The sequence below is a fragment of the Garra rufa genome, chromosome 17 (assembly GCF_049309525.1).
Source record: "Garra rufa chromosome 17, GarRuf1.0, whole genome shotgun sequence".
NCBI classification, from domain to species: Eukaryota; Metazoa; Chordata; class Actinopteri; order Cypriniformes; family Cyprinidae; genus Garra; species Garra rufa.
The window spans coordinates 14,585,028-14,602,150 of NC_133377.1; the positions used below are offsets into that span (position 1 = coordinate 14,585,028).

Consider the following 17,123-nt stretch of genomic DNA (forward strand, 5'->3'; position numbering starts at 1 on the left):
TCATTAAGAAACAAACCAAGTGACTGTCTTTATGAGCAGATCAATGAATCACTGATTCATTTAAAAACACAGATTCATTAAGAAACAAACCAAGTGACTGTCTTTATGAATGTATCATTAAATCATTGATTCATTCAAAAACACAGATTCATTAAGAAACAAAGCATATGACATTTCTTTATGAATGATTCATTGAATCACTGATTTATTAAAAAAACAGATTCTTTAAGAAATGAATGTCTTCATGAATGAATAATTTAATCATTGATTGAAAAAATGCTTTATTCAGGAAAGAAAAACAGTTCAAAGACCAAAAACAGACCATTTAGATTTTATTTGGTTTAAAATTAAATTTTTTATTGAACGGTTGTATGAAACCAATATCATATTTGTAGTCAATCTTATATTTGAGAAACAAAAATCACACTTGCATGTGATATTACCAATTGTATATAGAAATGTAAGACAAACACTTATATTGGTCATTTTTGTCTGGATATATAGAATTTTGAGGTAATTCTAACCCCATTTTTTATTCTACTTTGCTTTTAACTTTTGGTATTGAAATGTACAACAGTTGGTATTACATCTGATTCATTCATCAAATTAGAAATGGAAGGTCAAGTGTGCATTGCATTGTGGAAAACAGTATTCTGAACCGTATTCTGCAAATTTTGACAAATGTAGTCAGTCATATTCTCCGCATACAGAAAATCACCATCTTGCGCAGGGTATACATTCTGCATACGATTTCTTTCCAAAATAATTGGTAGTATGCCATTCCCGCTCATCAATCTTTGGTCAGATGTAAAAAGTCTACTGTAAAATAGCAGAATAGAAAGAGCAGGCCGGAATGGCAGGGAAAAGAAGGCTGATTTCCATGCGGCTCTGTGCTGTCAGATTGAATTAGCTCAGGTGTAATTAGAGCGCTGGAGAGCGTCCTGCTTTGGCTGCGGTGTGCGACGGGGCAGCATGGCTCTACACTGAAGCCAGCTGATACCGAGCCGGGCCGCTATCACCATGCAAACACACGCCTCCAACATCGCAGGCGAGCGGCAAATCCAAGCATGAAATTAGCAGTCACTCAGATCATGCCCGCATACTTGCATATTTCACTTCGTGTGTTTTCTGCTTTGTGTGTGCGTGTGTGTTTTAGAGCAAGTCTGAGTGTTGGAGCAGCTAGCTGGAGCTGAAGTGCAGTGTGGTCTGCTGGAAGGAGGTTAGACACTGTTTGCGAACGGTGTCTGCACTTAATTACTGACCTTTTTGTCAACATAGAAAGTCAACTGGTTTTATTTACTGTCTTCATATTTCTTCACAATTTATCAGTGCATGATATTTTTAAAAATCTGCTTTTAAACCTTTCAGCTCTTCCTTTTGAGGCCTATTTATTTGACCTTCCAATTAATGGATTAAATTAAAAATATCCTGTTTGGATTATTACAAGGTAAAATTAATTAGCAAACACAATTTCTCATTGATTTTATAGAAATCAAATCACAAGATTATGAAGATGACAATAACTTATTTTTAAGGCGAGACACTGCAGGTGAATAGGGTAAAGAAATTAACTAATAGTTATCACCTTACTTACTCAGTTGATTGATTACATTGATAATTTCAAACATTTTTTGTATTACAAGTTTTCTAAAATGTTAGGTTTGAATATGCAAATTAGCCACTATTTTATGAAATACATGCTAATTTGCATACATTTCTAGTACAAAAATCTAAACACTGGATGAAGCCAGTTTCAAAATTCGTGTTTAATTTTTTTGATATATTAGAGTCTGTTTTCTCATTTTCTCATCTCATTTTGTCACTCCAAAATATATATATATATATAAACAGACAGAAAACAATATATATATTTTTTTTACATTTTTTGGTAGAATAAAATGTTGTAAAAAATCAAGCAAATTGTATATGAACAAATCCCTCTGTAAAAACCTTCAGAATATAGACGGGAATGAAAATGTCAAGTTTGGTGTGTGTAAGTGCTACTGAAATGGAGATTTATGGCTCAGTGTAGAAGAAAAAACTCATTTTGAGAAAACGGCCTTTAAAAATATGGATTGTAATTGATATCTATTGACACAAATATATAAAGTGCTATAAAAGAAAGACTTAAAAGTGTCTTTTGGATGTTTTCTTTCCAATAGTCTGAAAAAGCCCAAAATCTCAAATTTGACAGGTGCCTGAAAAAAAAACAGTGTTTTTGCCTGCAGTGTCTCCCCTTAAACATTTTAAAATTACCCATAGGTTGAAAAAAGCACATATTTTAATATCTTTAATTTCTATTAATATCTATAAATCTGTATACACTGGAAAAAAACTGAGTAGAAACTATTTTCACTCAAAAATTGGTAGTAAATGTACAAAGAAACAGAATGAATCAAACATTAAATTCTGAAGTAGAAAACAATTATAGTTCTGTACTCTTACTGACAGTTAGTTGATTTATAAGCAAGGCCACTGAAACTACCCATGATGCAATGGATATTACATATTAAGTATCTGGTAATTTAATATCTATCATTTATCCTAGATCTCTGTTAAGGAACTGCCAAGATACTAAAGTTAGCAATCAAAGGATTTCAATCTGAATTCGTTCCAAGAATAAATATTCTAAGCTGTCATCTTCAATAAGTAATACTAGGAATGAAGTATGAAGTATGTTTATACCAAAGTTCATACGCAAGCAAGAGCTGTGGAGGAGTTACATTGTCATCTGTAGGCTGGACATTTTTGTTTTTACTACAAGATCAAATGCGGTAAAACCCTGACCTTGTTCAGTACGTCTCCTCTCACCACATCTGTGCCTCGACTCCTTTCATTCAGACAGTCACTGCTGCCCTCCTACAAAGAGGCTATTCATAAAGCTAATGAAAAGACAGAGTTTACTAACCCAGATCACAACATCACACACTCACTCACTTTACTATATGATATAAATAGAGACAAACTTAATCCCTAAATGAAACCTTACAGTGTTTTTAGAGTAGAGAACATCTCCAAATGGAGGTTTTGTCCAATTTAGTTCACATTTAAAGACGTTTTTGCACACTGAATGTATATTCATCCTTACGCTTTTCAGCCCTGTAAACATAAAAAGTCGAAAGCCAGAATATTTTTAATATCAAAGGTGAAACGCGTCTGTTTAATTTCGTTCAGGTGGGTGCTACTCCTCCATGCCCCCTGATTGAAGAAAAAAAAAAAAAAACATTAATATGCAAATATCAAAGTACATGTACAGCTAGAAGGGAAAAGGACTCTCTTGATAGAATGTAGCCAATGTCTCTCTTTTTTTGACAGAGGAAAGAAATTAATCAAACGGAGAAAAATGAACTTTGTGATTGCACGGGTGTACCACCCAAAGGCATGGCAAGCAAATGAAAAATCAACATTGTACCCACTGATAAGGCAAATTAATAAGAAAGTGTGCTATGTCTACCTTCAATGCTGCTGCTTGCGTGAACAAGTTATCTCGGAGCAGACGTAACCTTAGGCTTTGGATCTGTTCCTGTGTTGGCTTTGCAGTTGCGTTCATTTATAGTTATGAAAGGTGCAAAAACATTACAGATATACTGTCATATTGGCAAGGTATATGGCGGTGCGTGACTTTTCAGTGGGGTTTGTTGGTGGATACATCCTTGCAGGTTTTCTAACACTCACATCTTTCGAAAATGGTCAAATCTAGTCAATTTTAATATTTGATATAGCTACATGATTATGTGCCTCAACAATGGCTTTGTAAAAATAGAAGTGTGCACTTAATAGTTGAAATATACTTCAAATCTTGAAAAACTCTACTTGCAGATTATATATTACTAAAATAAAAGCCACTTAAGTGCACTTAAATAAAAAGCACTTTTACTTTAAAGTAAATTTTAAATCATTTATGTTTTTAACGCTAGTGTGTTTTTTCAATATTACAAATTACAAATTAAGTTAATATATTTTAAATGTACTAAATTGCAATGTATAAATCTGAAATTCCATGCATATTTAAATTCATGAGATACAGTTTCAATAGAAGTGGCGTTTAAGTATATTTTAGTTTATCATAAATTCTTTTCAGTATTCAGCAGTAATTTTAACCATATTTTAAGGTGAGACACTGCAGGTAAATGTAGGTAAAAAAATTAACTAATAGTTATCACCTTACTTACTCAGATGATTGATTACTTTGATAATTGCAAACATTTTTTGTATTACAAGTTTTCTAAAATGTTAAGTTTTAATATGCAAACGAGCCATTATTTAATGAAATATGCACTCATTTGCATACATTTCTAGTACAAAAATCTAAACACTGGATGAAGTCAGTTTCAAAATTCTTGTTTAATTTTTTTTTTGACATATTAAAGTCAAATGTTTTTACAGAAAGAATTTTGGGTATCTAATTTTGTCACTCCATAATTCAGAAAATACTTAAAATAGGCAGAAAATAAAATAAAATCAGTCCCTTGGGAATAAAATCAACAAGGGACAAATCCCTCTGTAAAAACCTTCCAGATATAGATAGGAATACAAATCTGAGATTTATGGCTCAGTGTAGGAGAAAAAACTCATTTTGAGAAAACAGCCTTTAAAAATGTATCTTGTAATTGAAATCTATTGACACAAATAGATAAAGTGCTAAAAAAGAAACTCTTAATGGTGTCTTTTGGATGTTTTCCGCTACTAGTCTAAAAAAAAAACTTTATGAAAAAGGAAAAACCCAAAATCTCAAACTTGTTGCTTGTGTTTAAAGACAATTATGAAATTGCATATAAAGATGTACTAAAGTGCCATTTAAGTGTGTCAAAAAGCACTCAACTTTTTGCATTTTATTATAAATTTAAACTATTAATACATTTTATGCAATTAAAATGCAATTAGGCGTCTAAATCTCACTTAAGCATATTATATTAAAGTATATTATGTCCATAAAGTACTCTCTTCAAAAGTGTATTAAAAACAACTTTTCTTTCACAAGAGTGAAAACAAATGTGAATTCACTTTTGCTGCTTCTGAAGTGCTAATGTTGCACCTTTGCTTCTCTGTTATTTGACAGGAGTGTTTGAAAATGGTCTTGAGACGGACTCTGAGGAGACTGAGAAGAAAGAGGTCTTGAAAGAAGAAGACGGGTCTGTGGAGGACGACCCGCTTTACTACTCTGACCCAGAGAACGTCTCTAAAGATGGAGATCACCTGAGAAACGGTGAGCTCATTTCCCATCACAGATAACCAGAGAAAACATGTATCTGATAAAAATCAGTTTGAAATCGTGGTAACATTTTAGATTTAGTTAAAGAGTTAGTACCTTAACACACTTCTAATTTGCCACTTATTGCTAATAAGTAAGCATGTTTAGGTTGTGGGTTGGGTTAAGAGATCTAGATTAATATGTGCTTTATAATTACTAATAAACAGGCTAGTAATATGCATGTTACAGGAGTAGTTCACTTCCAGAACAAAAATGTACAGATAATGTTCTGACTCCCTTGTCATCCAAGAAGTTCATGTCTTTCTTTATTCAGTCGTAAAGAAGTCAGGTTTTTTGAGAAAAACATTTTAGGATTCTTCTCCATATAATGGACTTCTATGGTGCCCCAGAGTTTGAACTTTTAAAATGCAGTTTAAATGCAGCTTCAAAGGGCTCTAAATGATTCCAGCCAATAAGGAAGGGTCTTATCTAGCTAAACGATTGGCTCAAACAACCTCAAATGCTCGTCTTGTCTAGCTCGGAGACAGTTCAAGACAGGTAGGGTATGCTGGAAAATCTTCCATCTCATTTTCTCCTCCAACTTCAAAATCCTAAATCGCTGCAGAAGTGTTTATGACGTGAAAGAAGAAGGTCAAAAGCCCTTTACAAGAAAGGGTAAAACAGCAATGTGAGGTGATTTTGAAGTTAGAGGAGAAAATGAGATGGTAGTTTTTTTGACATACCCTAACTCTCATGAACCAGAATACACAGAGTACACACAGACCTAGACAAGATGAGTGTTTAAGGTTAAATTTTTTTTAGCAAATAACCAATTGTTTTAATAGGTAAGACCCTTCTTCCTCAGCTAGGATCATTTAGAGCCCTTCAAAGCTGCATTTAAACTGCATTTTGGAAGTTCAAACTCCAGTTGAAGTCCACCATATGGAGAGACGTCCTGAAATATTTTCCTCAAAAAACATAATTTCTTATCGACTGAAGAAAGAAAGACATGAACATCTTAGATGACAAGTAGGTGAGTACATTATCTGTACATTTTTGTTCTGGAATTTAACTACTCCTTTAATAAACAACTAGTTAATAGTAAATAGTATTCCCTAATAATTGTAAATCACATATATGAGCTTGTTTTAGTACGTAAACAAACACTTTATTAGGGATGAACTGAAATGAAAATTCTTGGCTGAAGCCGAAGCCAAAGCCGAACAAAATTAAACCGTGGGCCGAAGGCCAATTACCGAACATGATTTTTCGTGTTTTTTCCCCGATGTATTTTGCCAATTTTTTCACCACTGCATAAATTAAATATTTAAATAGCCAAAATGTGCTTTTTCTATTTTTTTCTTTAGTTTTTTGCTTTTCAAATAAAAAATACAAAACAACAATTTAAAAAAATTTACTTAACACTGAACATTTTTAACATTCTAGTAGACATTATAGCCTACCAACAAAGCACAATTTAACTTAAGCGTAATAAGTTCGTAAAATAATGTGCTTTTGCCATTTTAAGACCCCATTCTTGAATCAGGCATGTGTTTTTAACGTACAAATAAATGAGGCCTTGCTGAGCAAAGGAGAATGTTATAATACATGCATTAATAGAGCTGTTGTAATGATTGTTATCATTATTTTTGTCTTACTTTTTTTATTTTTTTATTTTACAGAACAACAGTAAAATTACAATACTAACATTTATGAATGTTGACTTTTATTTTGGCGGAAACCCGCAAGAAGATTTATGAATGATTCTCGTTATGCTGTTTCAGCTCCGATTTTTCTTGCGCTTTGGACTTTGAACCCTGGCTAAGGAGCTTGTGCTGCTCTGTCAGAATAAATACAATTCATGCGTGTATTAGACAACATAACGCTCTGCAGTTTATTTACTAATGGTTTAAGGCCATTTTGCGATTTCAGTCATCATACAGTCTTTCTCAGACAGTTTTAAATGCTTCCACACTGCTCACATGTTTGCTGCATTAGTGCACGCCTTTATTCGGTCGCCTCGCGTCATTATTCGGTATCATTTATTCGGCCTTTTTGCTTATAATTCCGGTTGCCGAAAATTCGGTGCACCCCTAACTTCTTTACTGTAATCCTAAAGAGGGATGTATATTTTCTATTGTGTTCCACAATGCTGTATGAATGTTTGAAGTATCAGACCTTTTCTAGAACCCACAATCTTTCCCCACCTTCCCACCGAACCCCTTTCAGCTCAAAGCAGTGTTTGGTTTTGTGCTGAAATTGAATTTGAATATGAAAGAGAAGATTGAAGAAATATGGCATTTTGAGGGAAGACCCACTGTATATGTTACTAACAGGGTTATTGGTCATAGTAAATAACAACAGAGTTGCTGGTATTTGCTGCAGGCCACCACCATCAAACTCGAGCTAATAGCATCAGCTCTTTGAACTGAAATTCAATTACAGGCGTTACTGCCGGCCACACCTCAACGTCACAACGGGATAATTCAGAGCCCCCCCAGCCATTTGAAATTCACTCGGCGTCCTAACGTTATGCTTTTCTATTTGTAAATGATGAATCTTCTCTTTGAAATGCCTGTCTCGGTATCCCCGTCGTCCAAAAGTTTGCGACGGCAAAAGTGAAGTGCATAAACTAGCTGCTTTGCCTGCGAGCGTGCAATCTTCAAAAGAACAATCACTTGTGCTTTTTTGTTGGAAATTGGTGGAACGATGTGTGCCGGTTTGCTTTTGTTCTTGTTGAATAGCAAGAGGGGCAGTTCTTTTTCATTTCTTCGCATGTTTTGACCTATTAAGTTTTGAAGGGCAGTGGCGAAAAACATTTTTGAATATTTGAATATTTATTGTTTTTCTTGATTTTTTTTCTCTCTCTCCCCCACTTGATCACATAATTGCTTTTTGAATCTGTGAACCGTATAATGGAAATGTCAAGAATAAAAGTATAGATCATGACACCTATACCTGATGAAAATGAGTTATGATTTAGCGTTTATGATTTCCTCAGCTGGGTCATTTCCAGCCGCTCTCTGGACTGTGGGATTGCTTATTAATTACTCAACCATGAATAAATAAATATGTAAGAACGTCAGTTTTCCGTTTGGGGTTTATTACCTATATGATAAGTCATATTAATCTGCGAACCGTATAATGAAAATGTCAAAAATAACAGAATAGATCATGGCACCTAGATGAGTTATGATTTAATATTTATAATTACATTAGTAGTGGCAGTAAAACTGATTAATTACTTTAGAACAAATAGATGGATCTGCAAAAATGTCGTGTTTCCAGAAAATACCAGCACTTGCTCGCACCTAAGTATGTGTAATTAGATTACATTACAATTTAAATTACTTGTAATCAGACTATAGTTACTTATTTATTGATTACATGATGATTACATATTAACCTTACAATCGCAATGGATTATTTAATATATTCATTATTAATATATTTCGTTTCTCTTTGTATTTTTATATAAGTTTATCCTATTTAAAACAATTTGATAAACAAGTTAGGTCAAAAGTAATCTAAAAGTAATCCAAAAGTAGTCTGATTGTTGTACATATGTGACCATGGACCACAAAACCAGTCATAAGGGTACATGTTTGAAACTGAGATGTATACATCGTCTGCAAGCTGGAATAAGTTTTCATTTAATGTATGGTTTGTTGGGATAGGGAAATATTTGACTGAGATACAGCTATTTAAATATATAGAATCTGAGGGTGCAAAAAAAATCTAAATATTGAGAAAATCGCTTTAAAAGTTGTCCAAATGAAGTTCTTAGCAATGCATTTTACTAATTAAAAAGTTTTTATATATTTATAGTAGGAAATTTACAACATATCTTCATGGAACATGATCTTTACTTAATATTCTAATGGTTTTTGGCATCGAAGAAAACAGTGGGTCAAAATTATTGATTTTTCTTTTAAGGCATTTTTATAAAAGCTGCTTCGATTTCTTAATTGAACTAAGGCCTAGTCCTGGCTTAAACTAAGCCCCGTTTGTGAAACCAGGCCAAAATGTTTAATGTAGTGGATTACGTTACTAACTACAATTTTTGTCATGTCATTTGGAATCAGTAAAAGATTCAAGAGCCAATTTTTGGAAATTGAGATTTATAAATAATCTGAAAGCTGAATAAATAACCATGTATGTATGGTTTGTTAGGATAGGACAATATTTGGTCGAAATACAACTATTTGAATATCAGGAATCTGAAAAAAAAAAAAAAAAAAAAAAAAATCTAAATATTGAGAAAATCGCCTTTAAAGTTGTCCAAATTAAGTTTTAAGCAATGCACATTACTAATCAAAAATTAAGTTTTGATATTTACGGTAGGACATTTGCAAAATATCTTAATGGAACATGACCTTTACGTAATATCCTAATGATTTTTGGCATAAAAGAAAAATCGATAATTTTGACCCATAAAATGTTACAAATAAGACTAGTTTTGTGGTCCAGGGTCACATTTATAAGTAATCTACTTAAAGTAGTGGATTACGTTACTGACTACAATTTTTGTCATGTAATTTGGAATCAGTAATGGATTACAATTTATTAGTAATCTACTAGTCGATTTCCAAAAATCCTATTGGAATAGCAATTAATTATTAATATATTAATGTATTTGCTTTCTCTTTGTGTTTTTATCAGTATAGTACATGATTATCCTATTAAAAATCAACATGAATAATGAGTTAAGTCAAAAGTAATCTAAAAGTAATCCAAAAGTAGTCTGATTATATTACCTAAAATGTGTAATGTAGTGGATTACGTTACTAACTACAATTTTTGGAATCAGTAACAGTCAATTTTTGGAAATTGAGATTTATAAATAATCTAAAAGCTGAATAAATAACCATTTATGTATGGTTTGTTAGGATAGCACAATATTTGGCCGAAATACAACTATTTGAATATCAGGAATTAGAAAAAAAAGAAAAAAAGAAAATCGTCTTTAAAGTTGTCCAAATTAAGCTTTAAGCAATGCATATTACTAATAAAAAAAATAAGTTTTGATATTTACGGTAGGACATTTACAAAATATCTTCATGGAACATGACCTTTACGTAATATCCTAATGATTTTTGGCATAAAAGAAAAATCAATAAGTTTAACCCATACAATATGTTTTTGGCTATTGCTACAAATATACCCATGCTATTTAAGACTAGTTTTGTAGTCCAGGGACACATTTATAAGTAATCCACTTGTTAATTTCCCAAATTCCTATTGGAATATCAATTAATTAATCAATATATGAATTATTAATATATTTTCTTCCGCTTTGTATTTTCATATCTATATAGTATAAGATTATCCCATTTAAATCAATCCGATTATATTACTTAAAATGTGTAAAGTAGTGGATTACGTTACTAACTACAAGTTTTGTCATGTAATTTGGAATCAGTAATGGATTACAATTTATATGTAGTCTACTTGTCAATTTCCCAAAATCCTATTGGAATGCATATTTTTCAATACTTTTGCTCTTTTTTTTTTACTCTGAATTTATCCAAATACATGAAACCCCCTGGTTTGAACACGCACCAGCTTTAAAGTGGTATTTTGGCTGTCTTGTCTCTTCATGAAGGTTTAATGCTTGGCTCTGTCCTTGTATTTATTCAGCTTGAGTTTTAAGATCATACGGTTTTATCCATTCCAGTCGCTAGAAAGGAATTTCCTGTCTGCAGAGGACATGGACTGATTCCCTGTGTCTGTGTGCGTGTGAAGTTGTGTGAGGATCTGAGGTAAATAGGCCTGTTCTTGGAGTTAACTTCTCTTCCCTGTGACGGTGTTAAATAGTACTTTGCCCGTGGTGTCAGAGCCAAAGGCAGAAAATCCTTAATCACAGCTTAATTAAGGAATCATCTTGTAGCTTAATTTCTTCCCCAACACTGTAATTAAACATTTCCAATAAGTTTCGTCACAGGGCTTAACACAGGCAGCGGGTCTGTGATCAAGGTGGGTCCAGGGACTTGCTCTCTGTCTCTTTTCCATTCTCTCCAAAGAAACGAGCATAAAATCCCACAGCAGACACTTGAAAGAATCCAAAATGAGAAACCGCACATTGGAATTACAAGGAATAAGGGTTTTAAATCAAAGAAAATGAACAGATGCTGCCTCTGCTAGAGCCAGATCGACCGGCACGGTCCGGTTTACTGACTGTGCTACAGTTTAGCCGTTTGTACCGCAAAACCCCTAAGCTTTGATGTCTTTGTACAGGTGAAATGGGTGGAGGTTTAAAGGTGGAGCGACAAGACAGTGACGGACAAGAAGAGAGAGTCCAACCAAGCCCGTTGACAGCAGAGGAGTGGGACGGCCCAAGTAAGACATACGTTTAATCATGTCTCAACAGTCTTAGCATATCTACTTTATTTTGATAGTCCACTTCAGACACAACTACATGCCAGTTAACAGACTGCTTCCCTAACAGTTTTGGGGAAAGTTACTTTTAAAAGTAATGCATCACAATACTGTGTTACTTAGTTACTTTTTAGGGAAATTAATGCATTGTTACTTTTGCATTACTTTTTGTCACCTAGGATGGGATGGCTTATTTGTTTTTAATAACAAAAAACTAAAAAATTATATTTTTGGCAGTTGTAAGGGCTCTTTCACACCAAAAGTGGAATTAATAAGAAGTCAAATGTTTACATACACCTTACAGAATCTGCAAAATGCTAATTATTTTAGGAAAACAAGAGGGTTCAGATAAAATCCATGTTATTTTTTAGTACTGAATTGAATAAGATATTTCACATATAGTCCACAAGAGAAAATAATAGTTGAATTTATAAAAATGACTCATTCAAAAGTTTACATCCCCTTGATTCTTAATACTGTGTTGTTACCTGAATAATCCACAGCTGTGTTTTTTAGCTTGGTGATAGTTGTTCATGAGTCCCTTGTTTGTCCTGAACAGTTAAACTGCCTTCTGTTCTTCAGAAAAATTCTTCAGGTCCCACGAATTCTTTTTTTTTTTTTTTAAACATTTTTTTGTATTTGAACTTTGATTTTGAGATCCATCTTTTGGCACTGAGGACAACTGAGGGACTCAATGAGGTTTAAATGCTCACTGATGCTCCAGAAGGAAAAACAAGGCATTCAATTTGAAAATCAGTGTAATTTAACTTATTTTGTCTTCTGGTGAACATGTAAGTATCTTCTGTAGCTTCTAAAGGCCAGTACTAAATGAAAAGAAAAAATAATAATTTGGCAAATTAAGAAAAATGTAGGCTATACATCTTCATTCGGTTCAAAAGTTTTCACCCCCCGGGTCTCAATGCGTCGTGTTTCCTTCTGGAGCATCAGTGAGCATTTGAACCTTCTTTAATAGTCGCATATGAGTCCCTCAAATGTCCTTTGTTTGAATAGATGGATCTCAAAATCATACAGTCATTTTTATAAAAGGTTAAATACACAAAAATGCTGAAAAACCAAAGAATCAATTCTGCTAACACCAACCTAACAGTCTACTAATACTTAGTTGTAGTTGCAAAGTTAGTAGAAAAGACTAAAATGAACTAATCTAAATAAAGTTGTAATATAATGCAACATAGATAAATCCACACAAAAAAATACACCATTTATATGCCACAATTGCTCAGTGTAAGATGGAGACGGAGTAAAGTGAGCCTGAGAGGTGCAGCTGGTTGATGTGTTGTAATAAGCCTTGTCCTCTTTAAAAAGCATGAAACCTGATAATGTAATAATGGCATTTTGGGAGGCGCTTTATCTTGCGTTTCACACTAGATTTACACAATACAGTCACTAGTGCCAAACTGAGCTGACTTGTCTCCTATCTTCATATCTGATCACGGGTCTTTGTAATCAGTTCTTGATGGTGAGATATTGCTGCATACTGATATTCACGCTCTTTGTTGCGGTCTCTGTCTCTGGATTTCTCTTTCTCTCCCTCTAGTCGTCTGAATAAACATGATTAGTTCGGTTGCAGACTCATTCGAACAATAATGAGGCACAGTGTTTTCTTATCTGATCAGGAAAGAGTGTTTTTGTCTGCTCTGAACGGTTCGAGTCTCACAATGCCAAGCCAACAGACACAGAATATCTGAAATTGGTGTGTGTGTCCTATCTGGCATCGTTGGATTTGAATCTAACAGCTATTTTAGTAGATGCCTCACCTTATACAAATCCAAGACAAGTACCAGTGCTGTGAACTACTATTCAAAAGTCTCTTATGCTAACCAAGGCTGCAAACAATACAGTAAAAATGTGAAATATTATTACAATATAAAATTGCTGTGTTTTTTACTGTAATATATTTTAAAATGTAATTTATTCCTGTGATGCAAAGCCGAATTTTTAGCATAATTACTTCAGTCTTCAGTGTCACATGATCCTTCAGAAAACATTCTAATATACTGATTTAATGCTCAAAAAAGCAGAGGGGGGCGGGGGTGCTTTTGAAAGCTTTTTCTCTCTCTCCATAGGCGGAGGTTGACCAAACTCCAGTAAGGCTATAGCCTAAGTAACCTAATGTTAGCGTAATCTTATAACAATGCACAGTATATATTCGTTTTTTTTTTGTGGGCAAGTACCAGATAATGAGTGTCATGTTATGAAATGTTTTTAATACGACGAAAACCGTCTAACGTGATCATAATTTAACAAAAACATTGTAAGTTAGGCCTATTAATTGTAATGATTTCATTTCAAACAATGAATAAATTATATAGGGAAAGCGAGCAAAGAACACAGTATCAACAGAGCTTTTTGGAACTCTGAATCAGTAAACCACTGCGTCGCAAAATGATTCACTGTTTCGGAGCGCTCCAATCAAATCGCAAATCATTTGATTCAGAACGGGACTTAAAGCGTGTATCGTGAATCATTTGTGACCCTGGACCACAAAACCAGTCTTAAGTCGCTGGGGTATATTTGTTGCAATAGCCAAAAATACATTGTATGGGTCAAAATTATTGATTTTTCTTTTATGCCAAAAATCATTAGGAAATTAAGTAAAGATCATGTTCCATGAAGATTTTTTTTGTAAAATTCCTACTATAAATATATCAAAATGTAATTTTTGATTAGTAATATGCATTGTTAAGAACCTAATTTGGAGAAGTTCAAAGGTGATTTTCTCAGTATTTTGATTTTTTTGCACCCTCAGATTCTAGATTTTCAAATAGATGTATCTTGGCCAAATATTGTCCGATCCTAACAAACCATATATCAACAGAAAGCTTATTTATTGATCTTTCATATGATGTATACGTCTCAGTTTTGTAAAATTTAACCTTATGACTGGTTTTGTGGTCCAGGGTCACATTTGATTTAAAACGGGAATTCAAAGTGTGTATGGCGAATCATTTGATTTAGAACGGGACTTTAAAGCATGTATCGTGAATCATCTGATATAAACGGGAATTCAAAGTGTTTGGCGAATCATTTGATTCAGAACGGGACTTTAAAGCACGTATTGCAAATCATTTGATTAAAAATGGGATCTCAAAGCGCGTATTGCGAATCATTTGATACAGAATGGGACTTTAAAGCGTGTATTGTGAATCATTTGAGTTAAAACAGGAATTCAAAGCATGTATGGTGAATCATTTGATTCAGAACAGGACTTTAAAGCGCATATCACAAATCATTTGATTAAAAAAGGCAATTCAAAGCGCGTATCGCGAATCATTTGATTCAGAAGGGGACTTTAAAGCGTGTATTGTGAGTCATTTGATTTAAAACAGGAATTCAAAGCGTGTATGGCGAATCATTTGATTCAGAACAGGACTTTAAAGCGTGTATTGTGAGTCATTTGATTTAAAACAGGAATTCAAAGTGTGTATGGCGAATCATTTGATTCAGAAGGGGACTTTAAAGCGTGTATTGTGAGTCATTTGATTTAAAACAGGAATTCAAAGCGTGTATGGCGAATCATTTGATTCAGAAGGGGACTTTAAAGCGTGTATTGTGAGTCATTTGATTTAAAACAGGAATTCAAAGCGTGTATGGCGAATCATTTGATTCAGAAGGGGACTTTAAAGCGTGTATTGTGAGTCATTTGATTTAAAACAGGAATTCAAAGCGTGTATGGCGAATCATTTGATTCAGAAGGGGACTTTAAAGCGTGTATTGTGAGTCATTTGATTTAAAACAGGAATTCAAAGCGTGTATGGCGAATCATTTGATTCAGAAGGGGACTTTAAAGCGTGTATTGTGAGTCATTTGATTTAAAACAGGAATTCAAAGCGTGTATGGCGAATCATTTGATTCAGAACAGGACTTTAAAGCATGTATCGTGAATCATCTGATATAAACGGGAATTCAAAGTGTTTGGCGAATCATTTGATTCAGAACGGGACTTTAAAGCACGTATTGCAAATCATTTGATTAAAAATGGGATCTCAAAGCGCGTATTGCGAATCATTTGATACAGAATGGGACTTTAAAGCGTGTATTGTGAATCATTTGAGTTAAAACAGGAATTCAAAGCATGTATGGTGAATCATTTGATTCAGAACAGGACTTTAAAGCGCATATCACAAATCATTTGATTAAAAAAGGCAATTCAAAGCGCGTATCGCGAATCATTTGATTCAGAAGGGGACTTTAAAGCGTGTATTGTGAGTCATTTGATTTAAAACAGGAATTCAAAGCGTGTATGGCGAATCATTTGATTCAGAACAGGACTTTAAAGCGCATATCACAAATCATTTGATTAAAAAAGGCAATTCAAAGCGCGTATCGCGAATCATTTGATTCAGAAGGGGACTTTAAAGCGTGTATTGTGAGTCATTTGATTTAAAACAGGAATTCAAAGCGTGTATGGCGAATCATTTGATTCAGAACAGGACTTTAAAGCGTGTATTGTGAGTCATTTGATTTAAAACAGGAATTCAAAGTGTGTATGGCGAATCATTTGATTCAGAAGGGGACTTTAAAGCGTGTATTGTGAGTCATTTGATTTAAAACAGGAATTCAAAGCGTGTATGGCGAATCATTTGATTCAGAAGGGGACTTTAAAGCGTGTATTGTGAGTCATTTGATTTAAAACAGGAATTCAAAGCGTGTATGGCGAATCATTTGATTCAGAAGGGGACTTTAAAGCGTGTATTGTGAGTCATTTGAGTTAAAACAGGAATTCAAAGCATGTATGGTGAATCATTTGATTCAGAACAGGACTTTAAAGCGCATATCAAAAATCATTTGATTCAGAAGGGGACTTTAAAGCGTGTATTGTGAGTCATTTGATTTAAAACAGGAATTCAAAGCGTGTATGGCGAATCATTTGATTCAGAACAGGACTTTAAAGCATGTATTGTGAGTCATTTGATTTAAAACAGGAATTCAAAGTGTGTATGGCGAATCATTTGATTCAGAACAGGACTTTAAAGCGTGTATTGTGAGTCATTTGATTTAAAACAGGAATTCAAAGCGTGTATGGCGAATCATTTGATTCAGAACAGGACTTTAAAGCGTGTATTGTGAGTCATTTGATTTAAAACAGGAATTCAAAGTGTGTATGGCGAATCATTTGATTCAGAAGGGGACTTTAAAGCGTGTATTGTGAGTCATTTGATTTAAAACAGGAATTCAAAGCGTGTATGGCGAATCATTTGATTCAGAAGGGGACTTTAAAGCGTGTATTGTGAGTCATTTGATTTAAAACAGGAATTCAAAGCGTGTATGGCGAATCATTTGATTCAGAACAGGACTTTAAAGCGTGTATTGTGAGTCATTTGATTTAAAACAGGAATTCAAAGCGCGTATCGCGAATTATTTGATTCAGAAGGGGACTTTAAAGCGTGTATTGTGAGTCATTTGATTTAAAACAGGAATTCAAAGCGTGTATGGCGAATCATTTGATTCAGAACAGGACTTTAAAGCATGTATTGTGAGTCATTTGATTTAAAACAGGAATTCAAAGTGTGTATGGCGAATCATTTGATTC

At 33.7% G+C, this 17,123-nt stretch overlaps 1 protein-coding gene across 1 annotated transcript in view; it reads left to right on the plus strand.

Annotated features, from left to right (window-relative positions):
* The window catches only part of zfpm2b (zinc finger protein, FOG family member 2b), a 160,594-nt gene that overhangs the window by 18,390 nt on the left and 125,081 nt on the right, over nt 1–17,123 (plus strand). Inside the window, exons 2-3 of the mRNA XM_073822402.1 lie at nt 5,060–5,206; nt 11,429–11,530. Coding sequence (XP_073678503.1) covers nt 5,060–5,206; nt 11,429–11,530 — 249 coding nt within the window. The remainder of the gene's footprint in view (nt 1–5,059; nt 5,207–11,428; nt 11,531–17,123) is intronic.